Raw genomic sequence first — 25567 nt, forward strand, 5'->3', positions numbered from 1 at the left:
TTGAACACATGCAATGTATTATTTCTTTTCACTTTATAGTGATGGCAATTGTTTTTAAAACTTTCTTTTTTAAATCAGAAGACAAACTATCTCAAGCTATCAGGAAAAGTAAACATTTGTATGTCACTCTGAGGTTCGGAGTTTATAACAACATCCTTGTTCTTTGGACAGCCAGCGTTTTTATGTCCTTTCAATGTTAGGCTCACAGAACAGAAAGGTCAGTTGGAAGCTAACAAAGCAGTACTTTGTAAGACCTGACCACGATCATTTTTCTTCAGTCTCCTAAATGGAAGGAGCAGGAGGAAACAAGATAGCAGGGATGGTTTAAGCAGACAAGGCACTCAGAACAACTGCAGCTACATTCTAAATGTAACTAAACAAACACACAACAGGAGAGAGGAAAAATCTATTTATTATGTAACTGAGCCTTGAGGCAACATTCAATAAGCAACTATGAGAAGAAAGTTATAAAGCAGGACATGCCTTTTCTGTAACAGATTAGAGAACTGTTTAAACAGTCTCTTTAGGAGTCAGATATTCCACACTTAATTTCTTGTCAGGTTTCACAGACCAATATAGATGTTACCAATCCAGTTGCAGGGGGTGACTCAAGCTTTTCCTTTAGCTGTGCTTGCAAAAAATTTCAAGTCACAGAATGGAAATCCTGAACCAATTTACATATTGGAAGAATGTCACCTTCCTCACTACTAATGAATTTAAAAAATAATGGGCTAGAGATTTCTGTACCAACTCTTTCACCAGTTCTTTCTGACAGTGTGTCGATTCCAAGGTCCTGAACAACATACATTACCAATCTTACAAAGCCAAGAGGACTGCTATGAAGCCTGCATGAGGTACTTGCCAAGATACCAAGGATCATTCCCTTTCTTCAGACTTGGCTTTCCCTAGCTTCATACATAGTAATAGCCACAGCTTCAAGAAAGAACTTATATCAAATGTCCCTTCCTTGCTTTTACAATGTAGAGGAATTAATGAAAATACATTTCTTTCCCTGAGAAACCATGTGTTTGCCTAAGCTTGCAGACGACTAGGAAATAAGATGTAATAGCAGGTCTCTGTCCCTAAACTCTCAGTTAACCTCTGAAGAAAAGCACATAATTGTTTTAATGATAAATGTGGAATATCAAACCTACTCATCTATCTATGTGACAGATTATTTCTACATTCTGTGCTCTTCAGCAATAGAATCCTACTTTGTAGGACAACACTCATGTATAAAAACTGTGAGTTACCAAAACCACTGCATGTATTTTTGACTCAATCTACCAAAAGAAGTATTTCAAACACAAAGCGCATATACTGGAAAGTAATACACTGAAGGCCTATTTACTTTAAGATAAACAACTGTGTATGTAATCACAAGTCTTCTGTCTTGTTTCTTATACCTCTCCTTGAGGAAAGTATACTTCCCACATATGCCCCACCTTCAGAGGGCAGATTTAAGTAGAATATCTTTTTCTTTAAATAAAAAAAAAAATCTGTCATCTTTGTATTTCCCTTACACATCATTCCAGTAAACTTAGTATTAAAACCTCATCCTAATTAGCAAAGCTCTATGTCAGTGGAAAAGTGAGAAGAAATCATGTTCCTCATGACTAAAATCTGCTAGCTGAAATCATCTAAAATCTACATTAGCAGAATATATATGTCAGTGTGAACTTGCACGCTGTCACATAAAAAAGCCATCCCCATGTTACTAGTTTTCAACAGTTGTTGTCTATATACACAACCTATTGCAAGCTCTGCATTCAGAGTCTTTCCCCTGCTAATACTCTCTACTATGCATTTGACCTGTACTTCCCAGTGAAGGAAAGACAGTTTGGACCTGCCTTTCCATACCAAGGACTGAAAAAATAAAAAGTTTAATATAAAAAAAAAAAAAGGCTTATGCTTCCTGTTCTTCAAAGTTCTGATTCTTTGACTGAGAAAACCCCAGAATGGCTGGCACTGCAAGAAGAGGGAGAGGAAGATGCAGAACATACACTTAAGATAGTAATCCTGAAGAAGTCCATTCCCTGGAAATCCTTGCCGTTCCCTTCAGCAGCTGTCTATATGTATGTTCCACTGGAAGGTCTTTAAAGCAAAGCTCCACTGGCAGAGGTGTGGGTTCAGGGTACTCTGATGGATGCCTACCTTGCTAAGTGCACCTTCTACAGAGAAACTTGGATAGACTGGATTGGTGGGCCAACGTTAACGGGATCAGCTTCAACAAGGCCAAGTGACAGGTCCTGCACTTGGGCCACAACAACCCCATGCATTGTTACAAGCTTGGGGAGGTGTGGCTGGAGAGCTGTCTGGAAGAAAAGGATCTGGGGGCTCTAACTGATAAGCAGCTGAACATGAGCCAGCAGTGTGCCTGGGTGGCTAAGAAAGCCAACAGCGTTCTGGCTCTTATTAGAAATAGTGTGACCAGCAGAAGTAGGGAGATGATAGTCCCCCTGTACTCTGCACTGGTGAGGCCACACCTGGAGTATTGTGTCCCGTTTTGGGCACCTCAATACAAGAGAGATATCGAGGTGCTGGAGCGAGTGCAGAGGAGGGCAACGAAGCTGGTGAAGGGCCTGGAGAATAAATCTTACGAGGAGCGACTGAAGGAGCTGGGACTGTTCAGTTTGAGGAAGAGAAGGCTGAGGGGAGACCTCATCACTCCTTACACCTACCTGAAAGGACATTGTAGAGAGGTTGGTGCTGGTCTCTTCTCACAGGTGATTAGTGACAGAACAAGAGGAAACAGCTTTAAACTGCAACAGGGGAGGTTTAGACTGGACATTAGGTAAAAAATTTTCACAGAAAGAGTGGTCAGAGAGTGGAATAGGCTGCCCAGGGAGGTGGTGGAGTCACCATCCCTGGATGTGTTTAAGGGTCATTTAGATGAGATGTTGGGGGATATGGTGTAGGGGAGAATTTTGTAGAGTAGGGCTGATGGTTGGACTCGATGATCCCAAGGGTCTTTTCCAACCTGAATGATTCTGTGATTCTGAAGCAGGACAGCAGCTGGTGAAGGAGCCTACGGCATTCAGTCACTTTTCCAGTCAGGGGTTTGGGAGACATACTCCCAAAGGAGGTCCTCAATACTGCATGAACTTTAAACTATACCCTAACAATGAGAGGACCCGCTTTAGTGATTTCACGGCACATTCTGATGTAACGGGGATCATTTAAGTTTTTGTTCTTTTGGCTCTGTCTGTGAGTAGCCATAAGCATTTAACTTGCACAGGACTAAACTCTTTCGATGATTGTCATAGCTTATGTATTCAGCTGTGGCACAGTCCTTGAGAACTGTGATTTTGCGAAGAGCAACTACAGGTGAATCTTCCACCTAAGCTGAAATTGTATGTTAACTTGGGGGAAAAGTAGAGAATAAATCCACAAGGAGACTTAGTCTGAGTAGAGTATAAGAAATGAAGAAACAGTTTAAGTAAATCTCAGGCTTTCTCCATTTTTTTTTTTGTTGGGGCAATGGCTACCAACAAGACTGTCCTTTTGTGTTTCAGCACAGCAGTAAGCAAGCTGACATGGGCTTAAATAGATCCAGGCACAGCATCTTCTCTTCCCTTGTGAAAGAAGATCCAGGAAGGGCAGCAGAATCCTGCTTTGTATGGAGGCGTACTGGAGACCTGAGTGGTCAGTAATATTAGCCCTTTAAAGTCCTATCTTGCCTTGCACAGCACTCACAGCATTAGAGATTTAGACAGGGAGTCATATGAGATTATCTCCACCTGTGGAAACCTGCAGACAGCTCAGACCAACCCCTCCCTTAGGGTAAGCATCTGATACTCCTGATGTCTTGTACAAAAGGAAATATAAAAAGATGAGTTAGAGAGGCAGTTTCCCTAGTCCTGGAAAGCATGTTACTAGGGATCTGCCAGTCATGACCTGGGAAGAAGCACTTATCAATGCCGGGTATGCTTCATACTACAAAAATAGCTGGCAGCAAATGCGCAAGTTAAAGAGACCAACAAGGGGGACAACCTCTTGATTCCTCTGCTGACAGGCAACATTCCTCAGCCATTATAACCAGAGCATAACATCTTGCAAAAGAGCATCCTGCAACACAGTGTAAAGATAGCTGGCAAGCTCTGTAGGCTGCCTTCAGTTTTGGCATGCTGAGAGGTAATTTAATAACTTACTTTCTTTGAGGCACCATTGTACTATGAAGAATTTCTGTTTTGTCATTATGGCAGGGATGCACCTATCACCTACAATACCATTCAGCATTCCAGTCTTCAACTTAAGTGTCATGTTTGTTAGTGATGCCAGGGAGCAAAGAGCATGTTCCCATATCCAATATCAGTGTGGCCTACATTTGAGCACAGGCAAGGTCTCAATTTGTCATGACAAACAGTAGTAAAAATAAAAAAATTTTCTAGATTACAGTGAAGTGACAAAGTAAGTCCCACCTGACTGAACACTCACACAGTACAGATCAAGAGACTTGATTTTTTTAAAAAAAAAATATAATCACAAAATAAGGATAGTAGGCAGGTGAAAATCTTAAGAAGTTGAAGGAAAATAAAAAGCCTAAAAGCAAACAATGTATTTTGAAAGCACCTACAGGGAAAAGAAAAGTCTTGATTGTAATCCTTCATCACCCTTTCCACACCCAGCACAGAACAGGAGTATGCTCCTAACACCAATAGTGCAAAAATGTCTCCAAACACCAGGATTTTACAGTGAGTGCATGCATGGTTTAAACAACTCGGTGCCCAAAAGAAAACCCATTATTTTGAACTAATAAGAAAATCTGGAGGACAGCATGTGCTGAAGGAGGCCACACAATTGCTTTTCTCACCACTACTACACTATCGAGAACAAAGCAGTATGTTGTACCTCAAGTTCTCTATGGGATGGTAATTGAACATAGGACACAGTATCTTATGTTCATAAGTTTAACGCAACATTCTGCAATTGCCATTTTGAGACTGGCAAAAACTTCATTTGCCAAACTCAAGCCTAATTTTTTTTGTTTCACACCTACATTCCTCTGAAGTGAGTACATAATGACCTAGGGATAGCAATGGTAGTAGCATTTTTCTAATGCAGTCACATTTTCTTTAATAAGCAATAATATTACTTAGACTAATAAAATAATTTCTGTACCTGTAGGCCAATACAGTAACATTATTCGTCATATGACACTGCAAAATTAGTGCTATACCAAGCTTCATACGTTGTCTTTGTTACACTTGCCTTATTATTAAAGAAGCAACAAAAAGAAATGTTGCAAAACAGCTCCTCTGACAGTCAGCATTTTTCTTCTGTCTTTGATGCATTTCCCCACCACAGTTGTCACAGCAACGACACATACAGAAGCAAAGTCCCACAAGAGGCAGTAACAAAATAAATAGCAATCCCAAGGCTGCGGTGACTATAAAACCGATTTCATAGTAGATGGCCTGTAATTCAGACAAAAATAGTGGTAATAGCAGATATCACACAGTAACTGCAATCAATATAGAGCAAATAATTAAAAATCAAACTACAGACTAAACCATCTACTAAGTTACCAAGGTTATGGACTTGGTGTATTGTGTCAGTAATTGACAACTTTTCTACAAAAAGATACATAACATTGTAGATACTGATAGTTAATAATTATTTAGCTAGAATATTAGCTAGGTAAACTACAGGAGTGAGTGCTAAGAGAGAAATATGCTCATAAGAAACAAATGTGAATCAATGCAATTGAAACAGGCTAAAAATTAAGACATTTGATTTCCTGGACCCCAAATTTATTGTTTCTCACATCTGTTTCCAAAAAGGCTCCACAAATGTCAGCAAGGCTGACTAGATCAACACTTCATCTGGGAGGAGGGAAGAAGGCTTAGCTTGTTCTCCTTTTTAATCAGTTATGAGTAGAAAGGCTCATATGAACTACCAAGGGAAGTACTTCACTGCATGATGGATTGCAACGGCAAAGTTTCTCCAAACTGCTGAAGTTAAAACTGCTTAGGGACTGGAAAACATGAAGGAGTGGATTTTAAGCTCTCTCAGGTAAAGATATTTATTCTGCTGCCAAACAGCAAAGCAGCAGCAACTGAAAGGATGCTTTCAAAAGCTGGAAGGAGTGAAAGGGAACAATGCAGTACAACGTATCCTAACTAGCTTTTACGCTGGAAGCAGTGCAAGTGCCCCAGGACCAAGAAGCCAGGCAGCCCTGGCACAGCCCCCTTGCAAGGCAACGTGGCTTCCATGGGACAAGCTGTGAGCTGGCCATGCTGTTTCCCTCTGCTGCGAACACAAGCCAACACATCCAGAACCAGATTGGGCAGGTGTCTGTGCACAGAGCTAAACAGCACAGTGTGGGCATGTCCCAGTGGTCTTTCTTCCCTGATAAATCTCTTTTCTCCTTTCCTTTCCCAATTTTAGAATGAATTTCACACTAGTACTTTCAGTCCTCTTCTGTTTTACTAATCTGCCAGCACAAGGGCAACTTGGCAGTAAAAGGATGAAACTGAGGTTGTGTATTGTCCTGCAAAGTTAGTTACAATTTCTCACAAGCTATCAATCATGCTCCAGTTCCAGCTTTGCTGATGCCCTCCCTCACAATCCCTAATTACCAACTGATCCAAATACAGCAACCACCACCATTAGCAGAGTTGCAAATTTCTGACCTAATTACCAATTCTAGGATGAAATACATTTTTTTGTATTATTATTATTAACAACTGCTGGTTAAAAGCTGTTAATCCCTTCTGAAAAATACAAACTAGATGCTAGGAAGAACTTGGCCAGATTTTGCAAAAGAATTACCGTTCTCCGGTTAGCTGAACACTCTAAGAATTATTTGACAACATAAATTTTAAAATAGGTTAGATAGAAGAACACATTTTAAGTAACATTAAAAATAGTTATGGATGTTTTGATAGAAGTAGTGCTTACAGACATGGTTAGTTTTTTTTCAGAGCTGTACATCTACCATAAGACATTACCTGAAGAGTCAGGACAACATTTTCTGGCTGTGGAAGTCAAAACAAATGGAGAATGTGTGTAATACACAGGCAGCATGCACAAAAAAAAATATCATGTGAATAATGAATAATTAACCATGACTAAAACAATTAACAACACAGAAACAATAACAAAAAGCCACTGAAGTAAAATAATGCATAGAAGCACCATTAAATAATTACAGAAAATTATTTACAATAAAATACATAGCAGGTAATTTCTGGCCTCCTTGGTAAGTGAAAGGAATCTAGTTGTCCAACAAATATTTCCAACTTAAAACAACAACAGATGAGTTATTTCTGCGCTGAGCGTGTTTCATGTAATTCCCAACACATCCTACAGAAGGACAGAGATTGCATTACTACGTGGTTTAGTGATTTCTTCATGAATTCCACCTGTCAGAACTGACCTATGATATTCTTAACTTCTTCAACACTTATTTTATTGGGGCATAAAAGCAGCAGTTTTAGTAGCAGTTTGAGACCATATCACATTACACACAAAATTCACCCTCACTTTTAAGTAATTGGGCGGAGGTTTATTTTAAATTATTCAAAAGTAAAAAAGAAAAGGCATTCAAGAAAGACTGAGGAAGTCTATTTATCAGGTTCTTAACTGATTTCTTAGGTGTAATTTCAGAAAAACACCAAAAACTAAATATTCAATGACAGGAATTTCAGAAGAACCCAATGTCTCTTTTGTTTCCAGAATGGAAATAAAGTTTCCTGTATTTTTCCCCTTCATCTTTGTATAACAAGTTCACAGCTATAACGCTTTACCCTTTCTCATAAGCAGAAAAGGGAAGTGGATGAGCTAAAGACAGCAAGACCCCTCAACCCAAAGCCTGATGCATGAGAATCAGAAAATGTTCTTAAATCTTAGGAAAGTTTTTTCAGCACCACACACATCTTTATGAAGCTTCTACTGGACAATATGCTTAAAGTGTTCCAACTCATACTCGGAGCTATACTTTAAACAGGAGGAAAACAAATGCTTATCCTCCTTTAGAAATCTGGTACTAAGTAGGATTTTGAAGGTTTTAAGTAAGCACATCTTCCAACAGAAGTAAAGCAATGGCGGCAGCAGCAGCAAGCTGGCCCCCCTCTGGGCCAGCACAGCAGCTGCGCTCAGCTGCTAGGCTGTCCTGGCAGATTGTTCTTCCTGACAGGGGACGGGGAAACATTAATGGTAGGAGTCCAACTGGGAACACAGGGACATACAGCACAGAAGTGGGAAGGGCCTCCTGGGTCACTAACACGTTCTACAAATAGGTTTAAAAAAAAAAAAAAAGGATACCGAGGAACAACAGTAGAAATTTAACAGGATAAATATCAGAAGCAGATTTCCCATTCTTGCTACTGAAGGGCTGTTCCCAATGCTTGGTGAACTAGCAAGTCTTCTTACATGGATAGCCCATTTCTGCCCCTTTGCTTCTGTGATAGCACCATCTTTTGCCCAAATAGCAGTTTTTTCTTCCTGGTGTTTCTTCTTCATATTTATTTATATAGAGTATATTTATTTATATATTTATTTATAAAGAGTAACCACCCCCCTTATCAGTTATTTTGCTAAGCTAAGCAAACTCTTCCAGTCTCCTCTGAAGACCTGTGTGTTTCTGAGATCATCCTAATACACATTTTCTGAACCCATCCTACTCCAAGTTCATTCTCCCTGAATTTGAGTGATCAAAACTACAGGCAACATTTCTAACTACTTACCCACACCCTTCACTGACATTCACACTTCCCTATCCCCACTGGAAATTCGTCCAGGGGCACACCCACAGCCATACTGGCCTCTTCACAGCTACCTCTCATTGATGCTTCTGTCTTCTATCAAGACAAGTAAAAAGTCCCTCAGATTTTCCTCTTCCAAATTTGTTTTAAACTTTTGCATTGTATTCAGGTCAAATTTAGGACCTGTAAATGGCCTATATCTGTTGTACTTCCTAAGCACACCTAATACTGTATTTGCCACTCTATAACCACACAGTATTTTAGCAAGTGTCTCCACTACGCTGGATTACAGCTGTCATTAGTCTCAAATTTCTCGTGATTTTCATAGTAGTTACTAAATCCTATACTCACACTCATATATACCACCTATGGTCTACTGGTTTTGTCCAAAGACTCTGCCAACCAGGTCCACCCCACATTCTTCACTGGGTGTACAGGCACAATCTGTGATGCACTGCTCTCAAAGCCCCACCAAACAAGCATACAGGATTGACAAGTCACTTGATGCAGCATAACAGCATCCACATGCTCGGATGTCATTCAGAGGTTATCAAGCTACTGGAGTGATAGGCTCATGGTCAGGAAGGCATGGAAGCACAAGGCTTTCCCCCCGTCAAATCTCAAGATCATTCAGGTCATCCTGATTCAAGGCAATAGCACAATGCCTGTATGCCAAGTTCCATACTCATCTTCCTGACTGGTACACCATACTGCAGGGACTGTAAGGAAGTAGCTCGTACGAAGTAACATGTCCATTGCATGGTCCTGGTTAAGGTTCCTACTGCAGGAACTCAAACAGTGACATTGCTTCAAAGATGGGGTACTGTCCTTGAGAACAGCCTAAAGTCAGATCCACATTATGTTTTATCTTCTCTTGCTACCAAGTACCCTATGAATTTCCACTGTTACAGGATAATCACAAACCTAAAGAGAGAATGGAAAATATCCTTGGTGTGATTAGCACACTATGTAAACTAAAATACACTTTATAAGTAGGCTATGGAAATTTTGTTTTACAAAGGCAGCAGAACCAGCATATAAATTCAGCTTTCTGAGAACAATAGCTGACACTAACATGAGAGCTGAGCACTAATGGTTCTCTCCAAATGTTTTTAAATAAAAGCAGTAATTTTCAATACAAAGAGCCTTCAGTCTTTGTGCAACAGACACCACAACCATATTACAGCTGGAATTTATAAGTGAGCCTTAACTATGCGTAGCTTCTTTACAGTGGCTTAGTATCTTTTGAAAGGTTCTGGTCCCAAATTCTGTATGAAACCATCACACACATCATTCACAAATGTCATTCTTGTATCCTGTTGTTATAGCCTTAAAATACTATTTCCTGTTTTAGAAACAAAACTGAATTTCAAAATCATTGTTTTCATTATTTTATGCAGATACACATAGACAATTTACCTTTTGATAATCGCCCTGTGTATTTCCAAACTTCTGCTGTGCTAGTTTTCTGATGAGATCTGAAAATAAGCAAGAATATTCCAGAGTTTTAAACAACATAAATAATAAAAACAGGGGAAAGAGGATGGTATGAATTCTACTGTTAGGTAGGCAAGATGAAATTAAGAACAGACATCAACGGAATTGGGAAGCACATAAGTCTTTCCATAAACCTGTCCAGTAACAACATGTTTAATCCACCGTATATTTTATGAAGTCACTGAAATACAGTGAAGGTTTTCTGAGGTCATCCTCTGTACTATAGAATCATGACTAAAAGTTAGTCACAAATTTATCAATTACTTGGACAAAGTTCTGAGTATCAGTTTTGCTTCATGTTTACGACAAGTACATACATGCATACATACATATATACACACAGAGAATTAGATATACAACATGAAAAACAAGCATGTTAATGATAACTTCTTGATCGAATAGTACAAGGAAGAAGGCCCTTATCTTGCCAACATTATCCCAATTTTAATTTTTTTTTCTTTCCTTTTTTTTTTGTGTCTCTGGACCAACCACCTTTGCATTAGAGTATGCAACACTGCCAAAATAAATCAGAAAGCCTAACACGTGGCAATTTACGGTGCATACAGCTCCATCTAACACACTCACTCCTAACTTATTCACAATATAGACAAAATACAACCATCAAAAAAAAAGGAAGTAGAAAGTTAACACAAATAGTGCTACTTAACATTACAGATACGATTTCACCACACCAGCTTCTTTCAGTATACCCCAGCCACCGCAACAAATGGATCACCAGCCTACCCCCACCAAGGTTTTGCCAATCCTACGGGAACTATGCTGCAAACTGTGGCTCCTGATCATTTCTGTGACACCCTGTACTTGAAGAGAGGAACCCCCAGCTCTGCAGACCCTCTGACTCAGAGGGGCATCAGTGGCTCTGGGTGTGCTCCATGCTAGGTTATCTACAAGCAGCAGTGTTTGGACATTTGGGAGGCAGGACTGTCTGAACTTCTAGTCTCCTCTGGCCAAGAGGAAACACATTATGAAGGAGCACACTACACCTCAAGGAGAAGCACTCTGTCCATCATGTTCATACAGAGCTGGACTATTGCCCCAATGGTACTATTGCCCCACTGTTAGTCTCCCCATACGCAACTCAACGTACTTCAGAAAAAACTCCTGTAAGTTACCTATCCTGGGGATCAATAAAGGGCCTGTAGGTTCAAAACTGACTGTTCTCCTCCCAAAAAATCCAAGCCCTCTCAGAATTTATTGTAGCACTGACGAAATATCTTCAGTGAGTTCACAGGGGGTGTGATCTCACATCTCTCTAAGCCTGTATATGGCTCAGGAAAAGAAACCCCTAAGCAAGCTGCATCCATAGTCCTCCCTCCCCAACATCCTACAGGGGGAACATGGACTCAACTGATCTGCAAGTTGAAGAGATCCTGAAGAATTCCTTGTAGAAAAGTATGCTCAAGGAAGGAAAGCACACAACAGCGAGGTAACAACAGCTGTTTCAAGGAAGGTACTCTCTGCAAGGAAGATGCAGCCAGCAAGACTGACCAAAAAGTAAAATCTGTCAACATATCACTGGAGTCTCAAGCTTCAAATTATCCACAGACAAGAAGTATATTCTAAAATACAGAAAAAGTGCTAGCAGCAGATGGTCAAGGACTCTCTAAGGTGAGGCAACCTAATTTTGGAAAGACCATACATATGCTAGAAGATAAGGCTGAATCCCATAGTAACAGAAGTAAACCCAAAACATATGTAATAAGCACCTGGGAAGAACAACAGTTACATTCCTGCCAATCCTCTCAAGCTCTGCACCTTGAAAGTCAGGAGTCTGCTGAAGGAAAGGGCACACACCACTGCACAAGCAACTGATCCACCGCTGCAGCTCTGAGACCTCTCGCACACTGGGACCAGCAGAGCCCCCTCCCTGTATCAAAACCATCCCAGGCACCATCCATGTTTCTCTGGGAGTTTCAGTGTCAAGAAAGTGTACAGCCAAATGAGGCAGAACTATGCAAACCCCAAAAATTTAATTCACACTGGCTGTTAGACAATTTTTTTCTTCAGCAGAGGCAACATTTCTTTCTTCTTGTTTATATCTATATACCTATCAAATAAGTAAATTTAAGAAGCATTGGTGCATAAAATACATAATGCAAGGAATTTTCTCTACAGCTAAATGCCTTTTAGCAAGCAGGAGAAGAGAAGGGCTAAAATAACCCTTGTTTACATATTTATTCAACTACTTAGCATTGTGTGACAACACACCACAGAACAGCTCCTAAAGAGAAATTTCTACCAACTTTTATCGAATGCAATGGGAAGGAAGAAAAAAGGAATAGCTTCTGTGATCCTTGGTGGCATGGAGCAGTACAGACCGTCTGCATGTGGGCGGCCAAACACAGGAGCTGACTGCCCGGGACCCTGTGGCATCACCCTCCTTGATGCTACTCTGAAACCGAGCAGGAGAGCCTCCAGCATCCTGCCCTCACTTCCAGGCTGCTCCAAACTCAGAGGTTCATCTTGCTTTGGAAAAGGGTTGGACCCAACGACCTCCGGAGGTCGCTTCTGATCTAAATTATTTCAAAGTTATCGTACAATCATGCTGACTTCTTATTATAAATTATTTAATGGAGGAGTGAAAGCACTGCCAGGAAGCATGTAACAAAGCTAAATCTTATTACTGACAAAAGCTTCCTTTAATACATTTCCTGCTGTTGGGAATCAGCACAAGATAAAATTTTAAAAGCATTAGCCTTTCCTGTTAAATGAAAGTAGAAAAATTTTACCCATTCTTTAGTTGAGTGTGTGTCCCCATCATCAATTAAAATTAAAATTAAAAAAACCCCAAACATTTTACATCAAGTTTTACATACATCTATACACACATATATATTTATGGACATCTGTATGTATATGTAAAACTACTCAAGAGAAACAGAAAATATTTGAGGCTGGAAGTGACCCCCCCTGAGATCTTCCAGTGCAGTCCAAGAGCTCAGTGCAGTCACCCACTGCAGGTTACCCAGAGCCGTGCCCAGTCAGGTTTTCAGCATCTCCAAGGAGAACATCCAATACTTAAAAAAACAAAACAAAACCCACCCAAAACTGCTCTGATTACTTGTGATATGCTTAAATTGCTCAGAATGTTCCTGATTCACAGTTTTTATTTATACTGTTTCCATAATTTATAGCCTGTCAGTAAAAAAAAAGACAGAAATCAACCTGAATACATTATGACAAACTGATGCAGAAAACAGCATTTTCAATGTGTTTTTGAAATTTAGAGGCTCTAAAGTCTGTTCATCATAAACTAAAACAGCTTCAGGTTTATAATAAACAAGAAAGACTGAAAATAGGTAGAAAAAGTTCCCACATGGATAACTTAGTGAGAACAATACAGGTTTTATATATAGCGCAATGGTCCCTATTACACAGCCCATGTTTTCCTCTTAATTTTCCAGAATGTGAGATTTCTCTGCTGAATAAAGATTTACTACTTGCTTTGTAATGGTTTTTCAGAAGTAACATGACGCTTCAGGGTGTTTTTCTCACCAGGCAGCACACAGTGATTGACCAGTCTTTACTGTGAATTTACTATTTCAATAGGTTTCAGTATCAACTAGATTATAGACATGTTCTCAGCTAATTAGTTTCAAATTAAATGTGGAAGTCATATATATTTCCCATAAAAAAATAATTTCGGCTATAACTGCACGTGAGATTACCTGCAGTTACTCACCCACACATCTGTAAGCACAAACATGCCTTAGTGGTTTTGCAGTATCAAGAATCTCCCTGCTCACTGCAAGGGGGGGGTGGACTAGGTGATCTTTAAAGGTCCCTTTCAACCCAAACTATTCTGATTCTATTTGGTTTTATGCACATTGATACTAGTTACTAGTGCAGCAGTTAAGGGTTAAGCGGGGGAACATCCTGTGCCAGGTACTGTGTAAACACAAGCATCATGTTTTCAGTTATGGCCACGCTGCTCACTGTATCACAGTGAAGAGACACCTCAGCTCACATTTAATTCAGCCTGTGATTTTAGTTTGCTTTTATGAAACACCTTTCCTCCCTAGCTAGAACATCTCATCTCTAGCATTCAAATAAGTTTTTATTTAAAATTGAACTAAGGTAACTCCACACAACTCTCATCTGCATTATTGGTACAGTACCACCTTGAGGCTGATTTCTGTTTCAAATATAAAAGTGCTAGGAAGGTGTGATAAAGCAGCCATGTCCTCTATTTTCAAATTAACGGGATTACTTCTGAAATCTCGGCTTGACCAGCTGCACACATTGTTTCACAGGACCAGTAATCCAAGGCTTTAGCAGAGAACACATTTTATCACTGGGGTTAAAGAGATTTACCTTGTGAGGCTCATTTACACAGCTAATTACATTACTGCTTTGCTGTCTCCTTCCTGCTCTCATCACACATGCGAAATGCCATCTGCCCTAGTAAATCTAACTAGCCAGATGAACTGTTAATTTACCAATGCAATTTGTGATGAAATATTAAGCACCTCTGAGGAGCCCCGGTTAACAAAACACAATCACCAACTCCTGCATTGCACACATATTGTGTACATACACATGGTATCTCATTACCCATACAAGAAAATGAGGTTAGCACTAGGCTTGCTTCTTAGAACTGCTCTACAGAAAGGGATAGCAAAAATAATAGAGATTTAAAAATAAGCTGTCTGGATATTAAGTACCAACACAAATTAATTACAAATTCTTCTGCCAAGAAAGCTTTTCAAATCTAGGTGACAGGAAAACAGTTGGAGTAAAACCTTTGGGAATGCTATGCTTCCTCTTCACTCAAACAATTCCACTGAGTCCATTCAGTTACAGTGCAACTCCAGCATTAATCAAATTATGCCAGAAATTAGTTTATTTCTCATGCATAATATAACATATTAGGCTTCTATTCTGAAAAGGACTTGAAGCAAACCAGTAAGAACCGTGACTGAAACATTCATGTCACACTTAATAGAGATTTTTCAGAACAGGGGGGAATTACATAGATAATATACATGATAAATTAATAACTGCTTTACTGCTATCTCATTCTAATGCATATCATAGCATTTCTTCTCATTCCCCTTCATCTATAACAGAGTCAATGGACTACACACACACACTGAACAGTTCAGCATCTCTCTGAATATGGGTCAGTTTGACCACATTTAGTGTCATAAGTAAGTAGCAATAATTAGCCTGAAATTAGTTAATTAAAATGACTTCAAGCTTGGATTTTTTCCTCTCTAATTATGACTCAGACTAACAAATAATTCTTCCAAGTACAGGAAAACCAGGAAAGCTATATTAGCCTTTCAGACTTCCCATCAGAGATAAAAACCTTTCAGGTATCTTATAGCAAGTTTTATGGCAAGTTCACTTTACTGACATTTTAAATACTTGCTTTGGCTTGAGTGGGCCTTTGGTTGCTTCCCCAAAGTTAGAAAGCCTCTAGCCATTAGCCTTTACTATGGTCAGACTTAGCTCCCATTGAAGAGGTCTCCTTCAGCAGGTAACCCATGGTCCTCCCCTTTACTGCCACATAACACCTCTGCTCACTCTTACTGTAATCACACAGCCAACACTTGGCTCTGGTTCCACTGCAGAGCAAGGTGGGAGCTCAGGAATGTTGATGGCCAAAGAATCCACCATACACGGTGCTGAGACTGCAGAGAAAGTCCTGCTGCATTGCTCACCCCATGCTGCCTGTCCTCTTTCTGCAGAGCAATAAGAAAACTCACTCTGTAGGCCAAGTGGGAAGTCTCAGAGGCGAAGAGATCTTCTCATTTCCCACACAGTAAGAGACCACTTTAGTCCACAGATGAGGAGTCTAATCCATGCATTCATTCATACAGTCTAGACCGTTCCTTTCCAACTCCAGATTCAAAAAAAAGGGTCACTCCCCTCTTCACATCTCCCTCAGACAGACTTGGGCCATAACCCTTGGCCCCAAACGAAGCAAAAAACCCAGCCTTCTCAGATAAATTCTCCCCACAAATTTTAGGCAAGCTACCTCTTTATACAATTCACAGGTTTCTTCCTTGAGCTACTGGAAACATCAGGCTGGTTCAGCTTCCACTCTCCTGCTCCTCACAAGAGGCCACTCTGGCCTTCTTCCCCTTGAGCAGAACTCCCAAGTGACACCTATCTTCCCTCGCTTCTGAAGCCCACAATCAAGACCACCTACTTACACTACAGAGATGGTGAAAGGAAATTTTCTGTTCAATCACCTGTTTATTCACCTGCATTAAAGAAATAATGTGCAAAAACTATAATCTTAAACCATCGGCCATGTCTTTGGACAAGAAAAAGAGGCAAGTAAGAGAGGAACCTTGTTGCTGCACCTTACCACTGACGTGCAAAATGAAGCCCTAGAACCTGTTTTTCTACAATGGCTGGAAGAATGTGTTTGAATGGAGGTAAAAACCAACAAATACATACTAAACTGCCTCAGTATTTTTACTTCTCGTCTCATCTGCTACAGCAACCTGTCTTTTCACCTGCTTCTGCCTTCAGTATGCTGTTTCCTCTTATCAACACGACCATCATCCATTTCCATTCCCTGACTCCGCATTTGTTAATTACATGCTGATCCTACAGTACTCTGGCTCAGTCTCAAAATCCAACAACACACAACATGACACAAGCAAAAACATAGTAAATGCATTTTAAGGTCTTGGCAGACTTGTAAAGCACATACTGCTTTATTCATAGTTGAAAGGACAAGCTACTAGACCACCTAGAATTGAGTCTTGGCTTATACTGGATGCAGTGAGGGGCAATGTGAGAGGCGTAGAGCTGCAATATGAAGTAGGCAATGAAGAAATGAACAGCTATGAGCCAGACTGAAACTGTAGAAGTGGTCTAAACAGGGCGAGCTTTAACCAGAGGAGGCTGCATTAACCAGAACATGAAATTAAGAGGAGATCCCCTTTGCATCCCTCCTGGCAGAAAATACCATTGATCCACTGAAGATATTACACAGCAGTGGATTAGATAACAGTAATAGTTAACTAACTTCATTTGTGCACACAAAAAGTTCCCCAATTTCCCAAAAACGTGGATTAAAGAAGGGAAGTCTTACAGATTTAGCTTCCTCAAGGTTATTATTAGTCAGGAAGTCCAAACAGGTAATTTAAGTCTTCCACAGAAAATCCTCACACCTTACAGCTGCCCCAAACTTGAGTTTACTCCTTTAGTGCAGTCACATTTTCTGTTCAGGCACATTCTGCTTTCCATCAACACGCACAGACAATGTTAAAAAACCTGGTCGGGAAAAGGTTTAAAGAAAAAAAGAAATTGCCACAACATTGACTGTTACAGGACACCTAGAGTGAAAGATTTCGCCTTTGAAAATAACCTTTGTAGGGACTTTCTAGTTGTTTTTTGCTACAAACCTAGTTCTGTTCCTTCTGAAATTTTGGAAAAAGAACAAAAAGGGACAAATCTTTAGAAAAATCTTTGCTTGGGAAGGCTGCAATAAATTTGCATGTATCACATAGACAAAGTCAAGTAGAAAGCTTTGAAGAAATATTCCACACAGAAACTGCATTTTCTCATTTTCTGAAGACAGCAAAACTTCTGTAGCACATTGTTTATGCCACAGCAGCTATTTTTTGCCACTTACTTTGTTTGGAGTACCTACCTAAAGTTCTCTCTAGGCCACCATCTGGTAAGGATTTACGACAGATTACGGATAAAGATTTTGCTTGGTGCACTGTATATGCTTGCCTGTTTTAGCACACTTCAGAGACTGAGCAACTTCTTGATAGTGTGGGTTGTGTAGACATATTGGACTTGTAACTTTGATCAAAGTAGTAAATATTTAGACTGGATGAACAGCAGCATTTTTCCTACTCCTTTCTTTCCACAGAAGTTACTGTAAACTGAGGAAAGCACAAAAAATCCTCTCATATTGAATTATTGGGAATATGAACACATCACACAATCATAGAATGGTTTGGGTTGGAAGGGACCTTAAAGACCATCTAGTTCCAACCCCCCGCCATGGGCAGGGACACCTCCCACTAGACCAGGTTGCTCAAAGCCCCGTCCAACATGGCCTCGAATGCTTTCAGGGTGGGGGCAGCCACAACCTCTCTGGGCAACCTGTTCCAGTATCTCACCACCCTCACAGTGAAGAAATTCTTTGTTATATCTAATCTAAATCTACCCTCTTCAGTTTAAAACCCTTACCCCTTGTCGTATCACTACATGCCCTTGTAAAAAGTCCCTCTCTGGCTTTCTTGTAGGTCCCCTTTAGGTACAAGATAATTGGGAATAACATGCTGGAATCCCTTTGGTACCAGCTTTTAATTACTTCAGTGACTGGCGTTCTGGCAGCTTCACTGAGATTCCTCAGGATTCCCTCTGTTTATCCATTTCTGCAAGGCCCACAATTTTCCACATATGTTCAATAACTGTGGTGCACATATTGGTTCAAACTACTACAGAGATCACACTACTTCACTTAAAAATCAAAGTAAAAGTTGCTACTCTGAAGAAAATTAGGCCTCAAGTTTGTATTTGTTCTGTACAGGTACACCCAGGCATCTTTCAGCTGAGTTAAACAGCTAAAGCAATACTCAGTAGTCATAAGAATATTCATTCCCCACTGTAATCATGGTTAAAGGTTCACAAAAATAAAATCATTTGGTATACTTTCAAATAAAAGAAAGATCTTGACTATATTATGGCAATACAGGTCATAATTTAATCACAGAACTGGTTTTAGATGAAAAGAAATATAACTGTATTGTAAAAAAGCATCAAAGCAGGTTTGTGGGGGTTTTTTGTAACTGGTAGGCTTACATTAAGATGTATATACTGATAGATTAGTTAGTTTAAACTACAATAGTTGACATTTGTGGCAGCTGGTTCCCCTTCTCACAAGAAGATAACTTGCTTTTGGAAATGGTAGAATTATACTCAAAAGCTTTAATACCAATATGGAAAGATTTAATACTGTTAAAAGGATGACAAAACCCACTAAAATTAATACTTACACATTTATTTTGCTCCAGGAACTTTTGAATAGTGCATATTCACTTAGAAAAAAGAATCACTTTTGTTAAGATCTAGAAGTTACACAAAACATCTTGAGAAGCAAAAAAACACAGTGAGAAAAAGGGAGAGGAAAAAATCTAATTCTCATAGTTTTTAATGTAATTAAACATTGAATATAAGGATTTGTTGCAAAGATCTATCAAATTCTTATTACTTTGGCTGACATCATTCAAGTAAAAGCCATCGCTGAACAAGACTTAGATTTTGTTGCTCTGTAAACAACCACCTAAGCAAGCTGTCAGACAAAAAATGAGAGGGCTAGGCTAATGTCATCTAACTATGATGGTCTATAACAAAGAAGAGAAAAAGTCAAATGATTGTTTTGCCAATAACAGGCAGCATCCATACAGTATCTCATGTGATTAACTCAAAACGCTTCATAACAGCCAAGATGAGGGAACTGAGAGGTCCCTTAGAGGCTTGTGAAAACATTATTCTAGTAAATTCAGTGATATCCCCTCTCTCTCCTCCCATCAGTGCCATAACTACAAGTTAGAAAAGAGAATGAGGTTCAACACTATGTAGATAGATAAGCTTGTAAAAATTAAATAGAGGGGGAGGATGGACAGCACTGTAGTTGCCATTGTTAAACCAGGAAAATCACGGAGCCCCAGAAGAGTAGCATGAAAACCTCTAAGATATCTGCAATCACAGATAATTTTCAAAGAAGCTCACACACAATACATATTACTAGAGGATGTGGCCGACTCTAAACCTCTTCCATCCCTTCTCACCATACAAGATGCTGTACATATGCTCTGGAAGTCTCAAACAAGCTTTCATGCTTTTAGTGGTTTACATTTCCTGTTAACAGAGGGAGGGCCTTCTTCACATCGGGTACTCTGACTGTGATTGTGCACTGGCATCTGAAAGGCAAAACTTAGGCTTTGACCAAGTTGATGCCCAACGTGCTTATCTCTTTGTTATGAGATAATAAATGGGGTGGGCAATCTTTCAGATAAGTTAAGAAAGATGAATGCACGCAAAGCTTAATTCAGTGTTTTACTGTAATTGCTAGTAGACACACATCACGCTACATTCAGCATATCTAATGTTACCACCCCCACTACACACACCACACAGTAGTACTAATTATCTAGATACATGCATTTTTAGGACATGGTACCTTTGCTTTTTTCTTTAAAAATACATAAACTCTATCAACAAGGCTTCTTTACCTAGAATGATGAACAAACAACAAGGTCACCTTCTGTCACAATACCATCCTGTATCTCCCACCCTTCCCTTATTTGTAGTCAGCATCCCCGAATTTAGCTGCACCCAGCTTATCCCCCGCACACTGAGGCAGGGAACACTGCTGATCAGCTGTTTGGTTTTACCTTCTGTCTCCCATTAATGTCTATAGACAAACAGAACAGGATCAGGATAGTTTCAAGCACTGGTCTGGCACTTCCCATGCTGTAACTATCAGCAGGGTCAAGTCAGCACCTCACCCAGAAAATGTCCAACCCACTTCCCAGGAAACATTCCCAACAGACAGAAAGGACATAGTTGCCTAATTTGGAAGGGGTGGAAGGCAGTTTGTGTTTGGGAAATAAGAGCTGAGTCTTAATATCACACAACTGTAGGCCCATTTTATTTATTATTATAATCTAGTCTCCAAAAGGCACAGTACTGCTTGAGGTGCCCTCCAGCCTATTACCACAGTCATCTGTGGTAATGCCACTTCTGAACACTCTCCTCACAGAAAGTAACCCAACTGCCTCAAACTTTTCTTGAGGCTCATTTTCAGTAGTTTCTCCCTTCTGTCCCAATACTGTTGAAATTGTGAAGCTGAATTGTCATTTTCCAATTGCTGTCAAGGCATGTTTTTTCTCCTAGGCACAGCTGGCAGGCTGTACCAAACCAGATCAGGGCAAGCATTGAGGATACTGTAGAGAAAGGATTCCAGATATGTTTATAGTGCAAGATTTTCAGATGATTAGCTATGCTACACCGATTAAAAAATGACTTGCGTATTTTCCACATAACACCTGTCTGCAAGAAATTCCTTGTTTACGTAATCCAAAAGAAGTGGGCAAGAAGACAGAGAAGTGTTAATGTCTGCAACTGTAGTTTTCTACAGCAGCCTCTAGTAGATAATCTGTATAAGCCTCCCCTCCCTAAAACCTGTCTCCCTCCCTGTTCACAAAAAAAATCCTTTTGACAAGCAATCTATCAGTCTGCAGAATAGTTCAGTGAAAAAGGAATTACGTTTTTGACGACTAAGAAAATAAAAAAGCAGGCCTTAAATCTGCTTCAGAAACATTCTCAGAGTGTTTTTTGTTTACATGGGTATGTCATCAAGCAGAGCATCTCTTAAGTTCCCAGCATGAAGTGAGCAATGAAGTGAGCAATGCTTTTTTAAACACTATTTCCTTAAATGTATACAAGTGGGCAGAGAAAAGAAGAGGCTAATTTATTTTGTATCTTCCTGCTGCTCCATCTTCCCCAGTATTTCAGTATTTCCAATGTTAGACACAAGACACTTCTTTAAATGTATAGAACATATAAGCAAAAAAAGGAGCACTATGAGTCCGCCTTCTTATTCCAGTTCTACCCAAATGACACCACCACTACTTGCTATATATAACTTCTGTCACCAAAACCTGCTTTTTTGATACACACACTTCAGCTACTACTGTAAATTCACATCACAGCCCTAGCCACAGTGCTGGAAAAAAGTTACAGGGATGTGGGAGGCACTGACTCTACAGCTTACTGAAATTGTCATTTCACCATACGGTTTAGCCAATCTAACAGCTAACTAAAGGGCAGGTCTTGAACTTCTTCCCTTCTTCTCAGTTCCTGTGCCAGCAATTGCATCTGTGCTCCTAATCCAACTCCCAGATGTAAGCTTTAAGAAAACCAGCCCACAATCACGGGGGGGGTAGCTGTCAAACACCAGCTTAAAAAAAAAGAAGTTTCACACCAGTGCAGTTTCACACCCAAACTAATTCTGAGACTTCACACAATTGGAAAAAGGATATTAATTTAAGTTTTTATAAAAGGTCATAATAACTTTGGGTACCTGAGCAGTATCTTATGTTGCTAGACTGCAGCACCTGCACATAAGTCAGAGCTCAAGTCAGAGCCAGAGCACAGGCCTTTCACCACATGCTGGTGTGGACATGTCCAAGTTCCTTGGAAAGTCTCAAGTTTAAAAACAAAAGGGGATTACCAAATACATGTAGCTGAGTTTAGTTCCAGTGCTGCAACATCCAGACACGTGCAATTTTTTTCTGTAGGAGAGCTGTGGAAGATTACTAACAGGAAGCAAAACTAAAGTAGAAACAGGCAACCAAGAACTAAATAGTTACAAAAGGCAAAGAAGTTAGTTTTACACATACAAAAAAAAAATCTGACTAAATATCAGAGTATTTAGCTGAGGCGGTGATAAAGTCTTTTATTCGCTTTAGAATCTCACATCCAACACAGCTAATGTACCAAAAAAACCCCAATATCCTAGAAGCTCAAACCTACCTACAACAACAGTTTTGCATATGCATTTTCTATTACAGCTATACTAGCTATCAATACACTGTTTATTTTCACATCAAGTTATGTGATTTTATTTAAAAAAATGTTAAAGTGTTTTAATTGCTGAATACACTCGTGTGAGATATTAATTGCAGAGACAGGGGACACAAGACTAACTTGCTGAACTCCCCACTTAGCAGCTGCTTTAAAGGCTGACCAGGTGAGGAGAAAGGAAGACCAAAAGGGATCAGAGACAGGACTTTGCATTAAAATAGTCAAGTTCTGATCCCCAGTCTTATGCTCAAACTGTTCAACAAGTGAAGACTCCACAAACATAATTGAGAGGTGCAGTCCAGGCTTGTTCTTGTTCCCCACAGACAAATAGTACATTTAACTTTTCACACTATGTTTTGCCCAGGAAGTATCTGCATTAAACAGTTGATTTTTATGTTAAAGTTTTATTCACACTTACAGCGGAAACAGGGTTATCCAGAATAAAAAGCAGAAGCTGGAACAAAGTAGCTGTAACTTAACATAAGCGGCACAGTTGTACTGCAATACATTCAGGTACAACAGAGTACAGTAAACAGGCCTGTAAGTTTTTTGTCTTATTTCACCTAAAAATAGGAGGAGTGAGAGCTTTATTCCCAGCTTGTTTTCTTTGTGAACTCTTCACATTTTGTTACAAGCTGTGAAGCCGAAGACTTGTTGTGCACATCCTGCAAGCAAGTGGAATCTCAGATTAACATCATCTTACTGCAACTAACAACTGGTTTCCATGGGAACAAAAACAAAACCATAAAATATTTGTAACAGCCACAGGATCATAGTGACCATACTCTGTCTACACCAAGTCCACATCTGAAGGTCTCCAACACAACAGGTGACATGCACCATGTCACAACCATGAACTGACTTAATAAATTAATGCTTCAGTTTATGACAAATTCTAAGAGAAAAACCGACAATTTGTTTCATTAGATGTCCTCTTAGCTGAGTGATAGAAACAACTTGTACTTTTCCTGTTATCATCAATTTATTGTCAGTGGTGCTATTAACAGGAAGAAATACTGATGCTCTATCCTACACAGTTCTCAACAAAAGGAGTAGTAGCACCTTCAGCTCCATTTTACAAATGGAGAAACCAAGGCACAGCAAGATTAAAGTGACCTAGTAAATCTCAGGTAGCTAATCAGTGACTAAACACAGTCTTTTCCATGCCAGTGTATCATTAACTCAAAGAAGAGGCTGCTTCCCTGCCTAACAGTTTCCACTTAGGGGTAACTTCACTCCCATTTACACCAGTACATCATCTAGCGAGGACCAAAGTATTTGACTGGTGGAGTTGAAAGCAGAATCTGTTTACACTCACTGAAGCATTACAATTAGGTATCTTAGTTCAATTTTTAAAAACTAGTTTCTTGCCATATCCAAAGAGCACAGTGCTTGCCTTAAAGATTCAGCAATTGAAAAAAGTCTTAAGGAGTTACAGTTCCTTGCCCTGGTTCTGTTACTGTGCTTTAATCAAGCACTATATTTAATCCCATTAATAATTTACCTATTAAATCTAGACTAAGTTTTATGTCCACAAACTAGATGGCAGGAACAAATTTAGAAGTAATTACTTAGATTTAACCAAAAAAAAAAAATCTTACAAATATTTCTTGACTGATTTTTTTTCCTTTAAATTAAGCGATCCCTTTCAACTTTTAAGTAACATACAAGAACATTTAAATAAAGGCTTAGTAAGCATGCAAATACTTTAAGAATGTTTCCCAAAGACTCGTGATGTACTTCATATTTTGCTTTACCATAACAGCATAAAGCTCATACTAGCTTTCTTCATAAAAGGCGTATCTGGGACTGAAGGAGTATGAATGTTAGTTACACTGTAACATGTTCAGCTCCATCAGAGCTCTACTGCAAGCACAAAGATGACTTGTGAAGGCAGGAATATCTACATGCAATTAGACAATCCTGTCACTTTTTTTTTTCCTCACAGCTATGAGTACTAACAGTAGATTGAAAAACCAAACATCAAATATTTCCAAGTATTAGGAAAAAGTATAAGACTACTAAGATCAAAGGTCTAAGCGATTGATACCAAGTCCTGCACACGAATCACGCTTCTCCTCTATGTTATGGTTCTATGCAATACACCGGGACATCAACCTGGAGCTAACTCTTCTGAAGCACCAGCCCAATCGGAATGACAAAGTTCTGAGTTTGAAACATCAGAAGGCTTGCTTTTTGTGCCCATTTGCTATTATGTTTATTTTCATCCCTGAATCAGAATTAACTGTATTTCAAATTGGCAGTTTAAAAAAAAAAACAAAACACCACATTTCAAATATGTAACCACACCATTAATACACTGAATATGAAAATAGAACAGCATATGGCAAAAGAGATTATGGGGATTAACCAATTAAATGGTATGACTCAAACCAACATGATCCGTCAAATCTGTATTTTGCAGTGAGGTATACAGGGGCATGGGAAAAAGACCTCACCTGATGCAAATAATGAAAGCCAAACTTATAAAAATAGCTGATTTGGCAAAAAAGTATCTGCAAGGAAGGAAGGAGAGGTATGAGATGTTCAAAACTTACACGCCAAGAACAAATGATTTACTTCTGGATGACTTTTTTCTCCTTAATGCTGGATTTCACAACACCTACTCGATGCAGAACTTGTCACAAGCAGTCCCACAAGACTATAATCTTGATCACAAATTCTATACTCAATAATTATTTACATGCTTAGGATCCATAATATTAAATTTGACTTAAAAGGTTACAGAGCAAATTCCTGTTAATATAAAG

At 39.4% G+C, this 25567-nt stretch overlaps 1 protein-coding gene across 9 annotated transcripts in view; it reads right to left on the reverse strand.

Moving 5' to 3' along the window:
• The window catches only part of PROM1 (prominin 1), a 65337-nt gene that overhangs the window by 31928 nt on the left and 7842 nt on the right, over positions 1-25567 (reverse strand). For all 9 annotated transcript variants that reach the window (XM_074865828.1, XM_074865822.1, XM_074865824.1 and 6 more), the window contains exons 3-5: positions 10128-10186; positions 6954-6980; positions 5212-5417 (exon numbers count right to left, since the gene is read on the reverse strand). In XM_074865828.1, coding sequence (XP_074721929.1) covers positions 5212-5417; positions 6954-6980; positions 10128-10186 — 292 coding nt within the window. The remainder of the gene's footprint in view (positions 1-5211; positions 5418-6953; positions 6981-10127; positions 10187-25567) is intronic.

Source organism: Strix uralensis, chromosome 4, assembly GCF_047716275.1.
Source record: "Strix uralensis isolate ZFMK-TIS-50842 chromosome 4, bStrUra1, whole genome shotgun sequence".
Lineage (NCBI taxonomy): Eukaryota > Metazoa > Chordata > Aves > Strigiformes > Strigidae > Strix > Strix uralensis.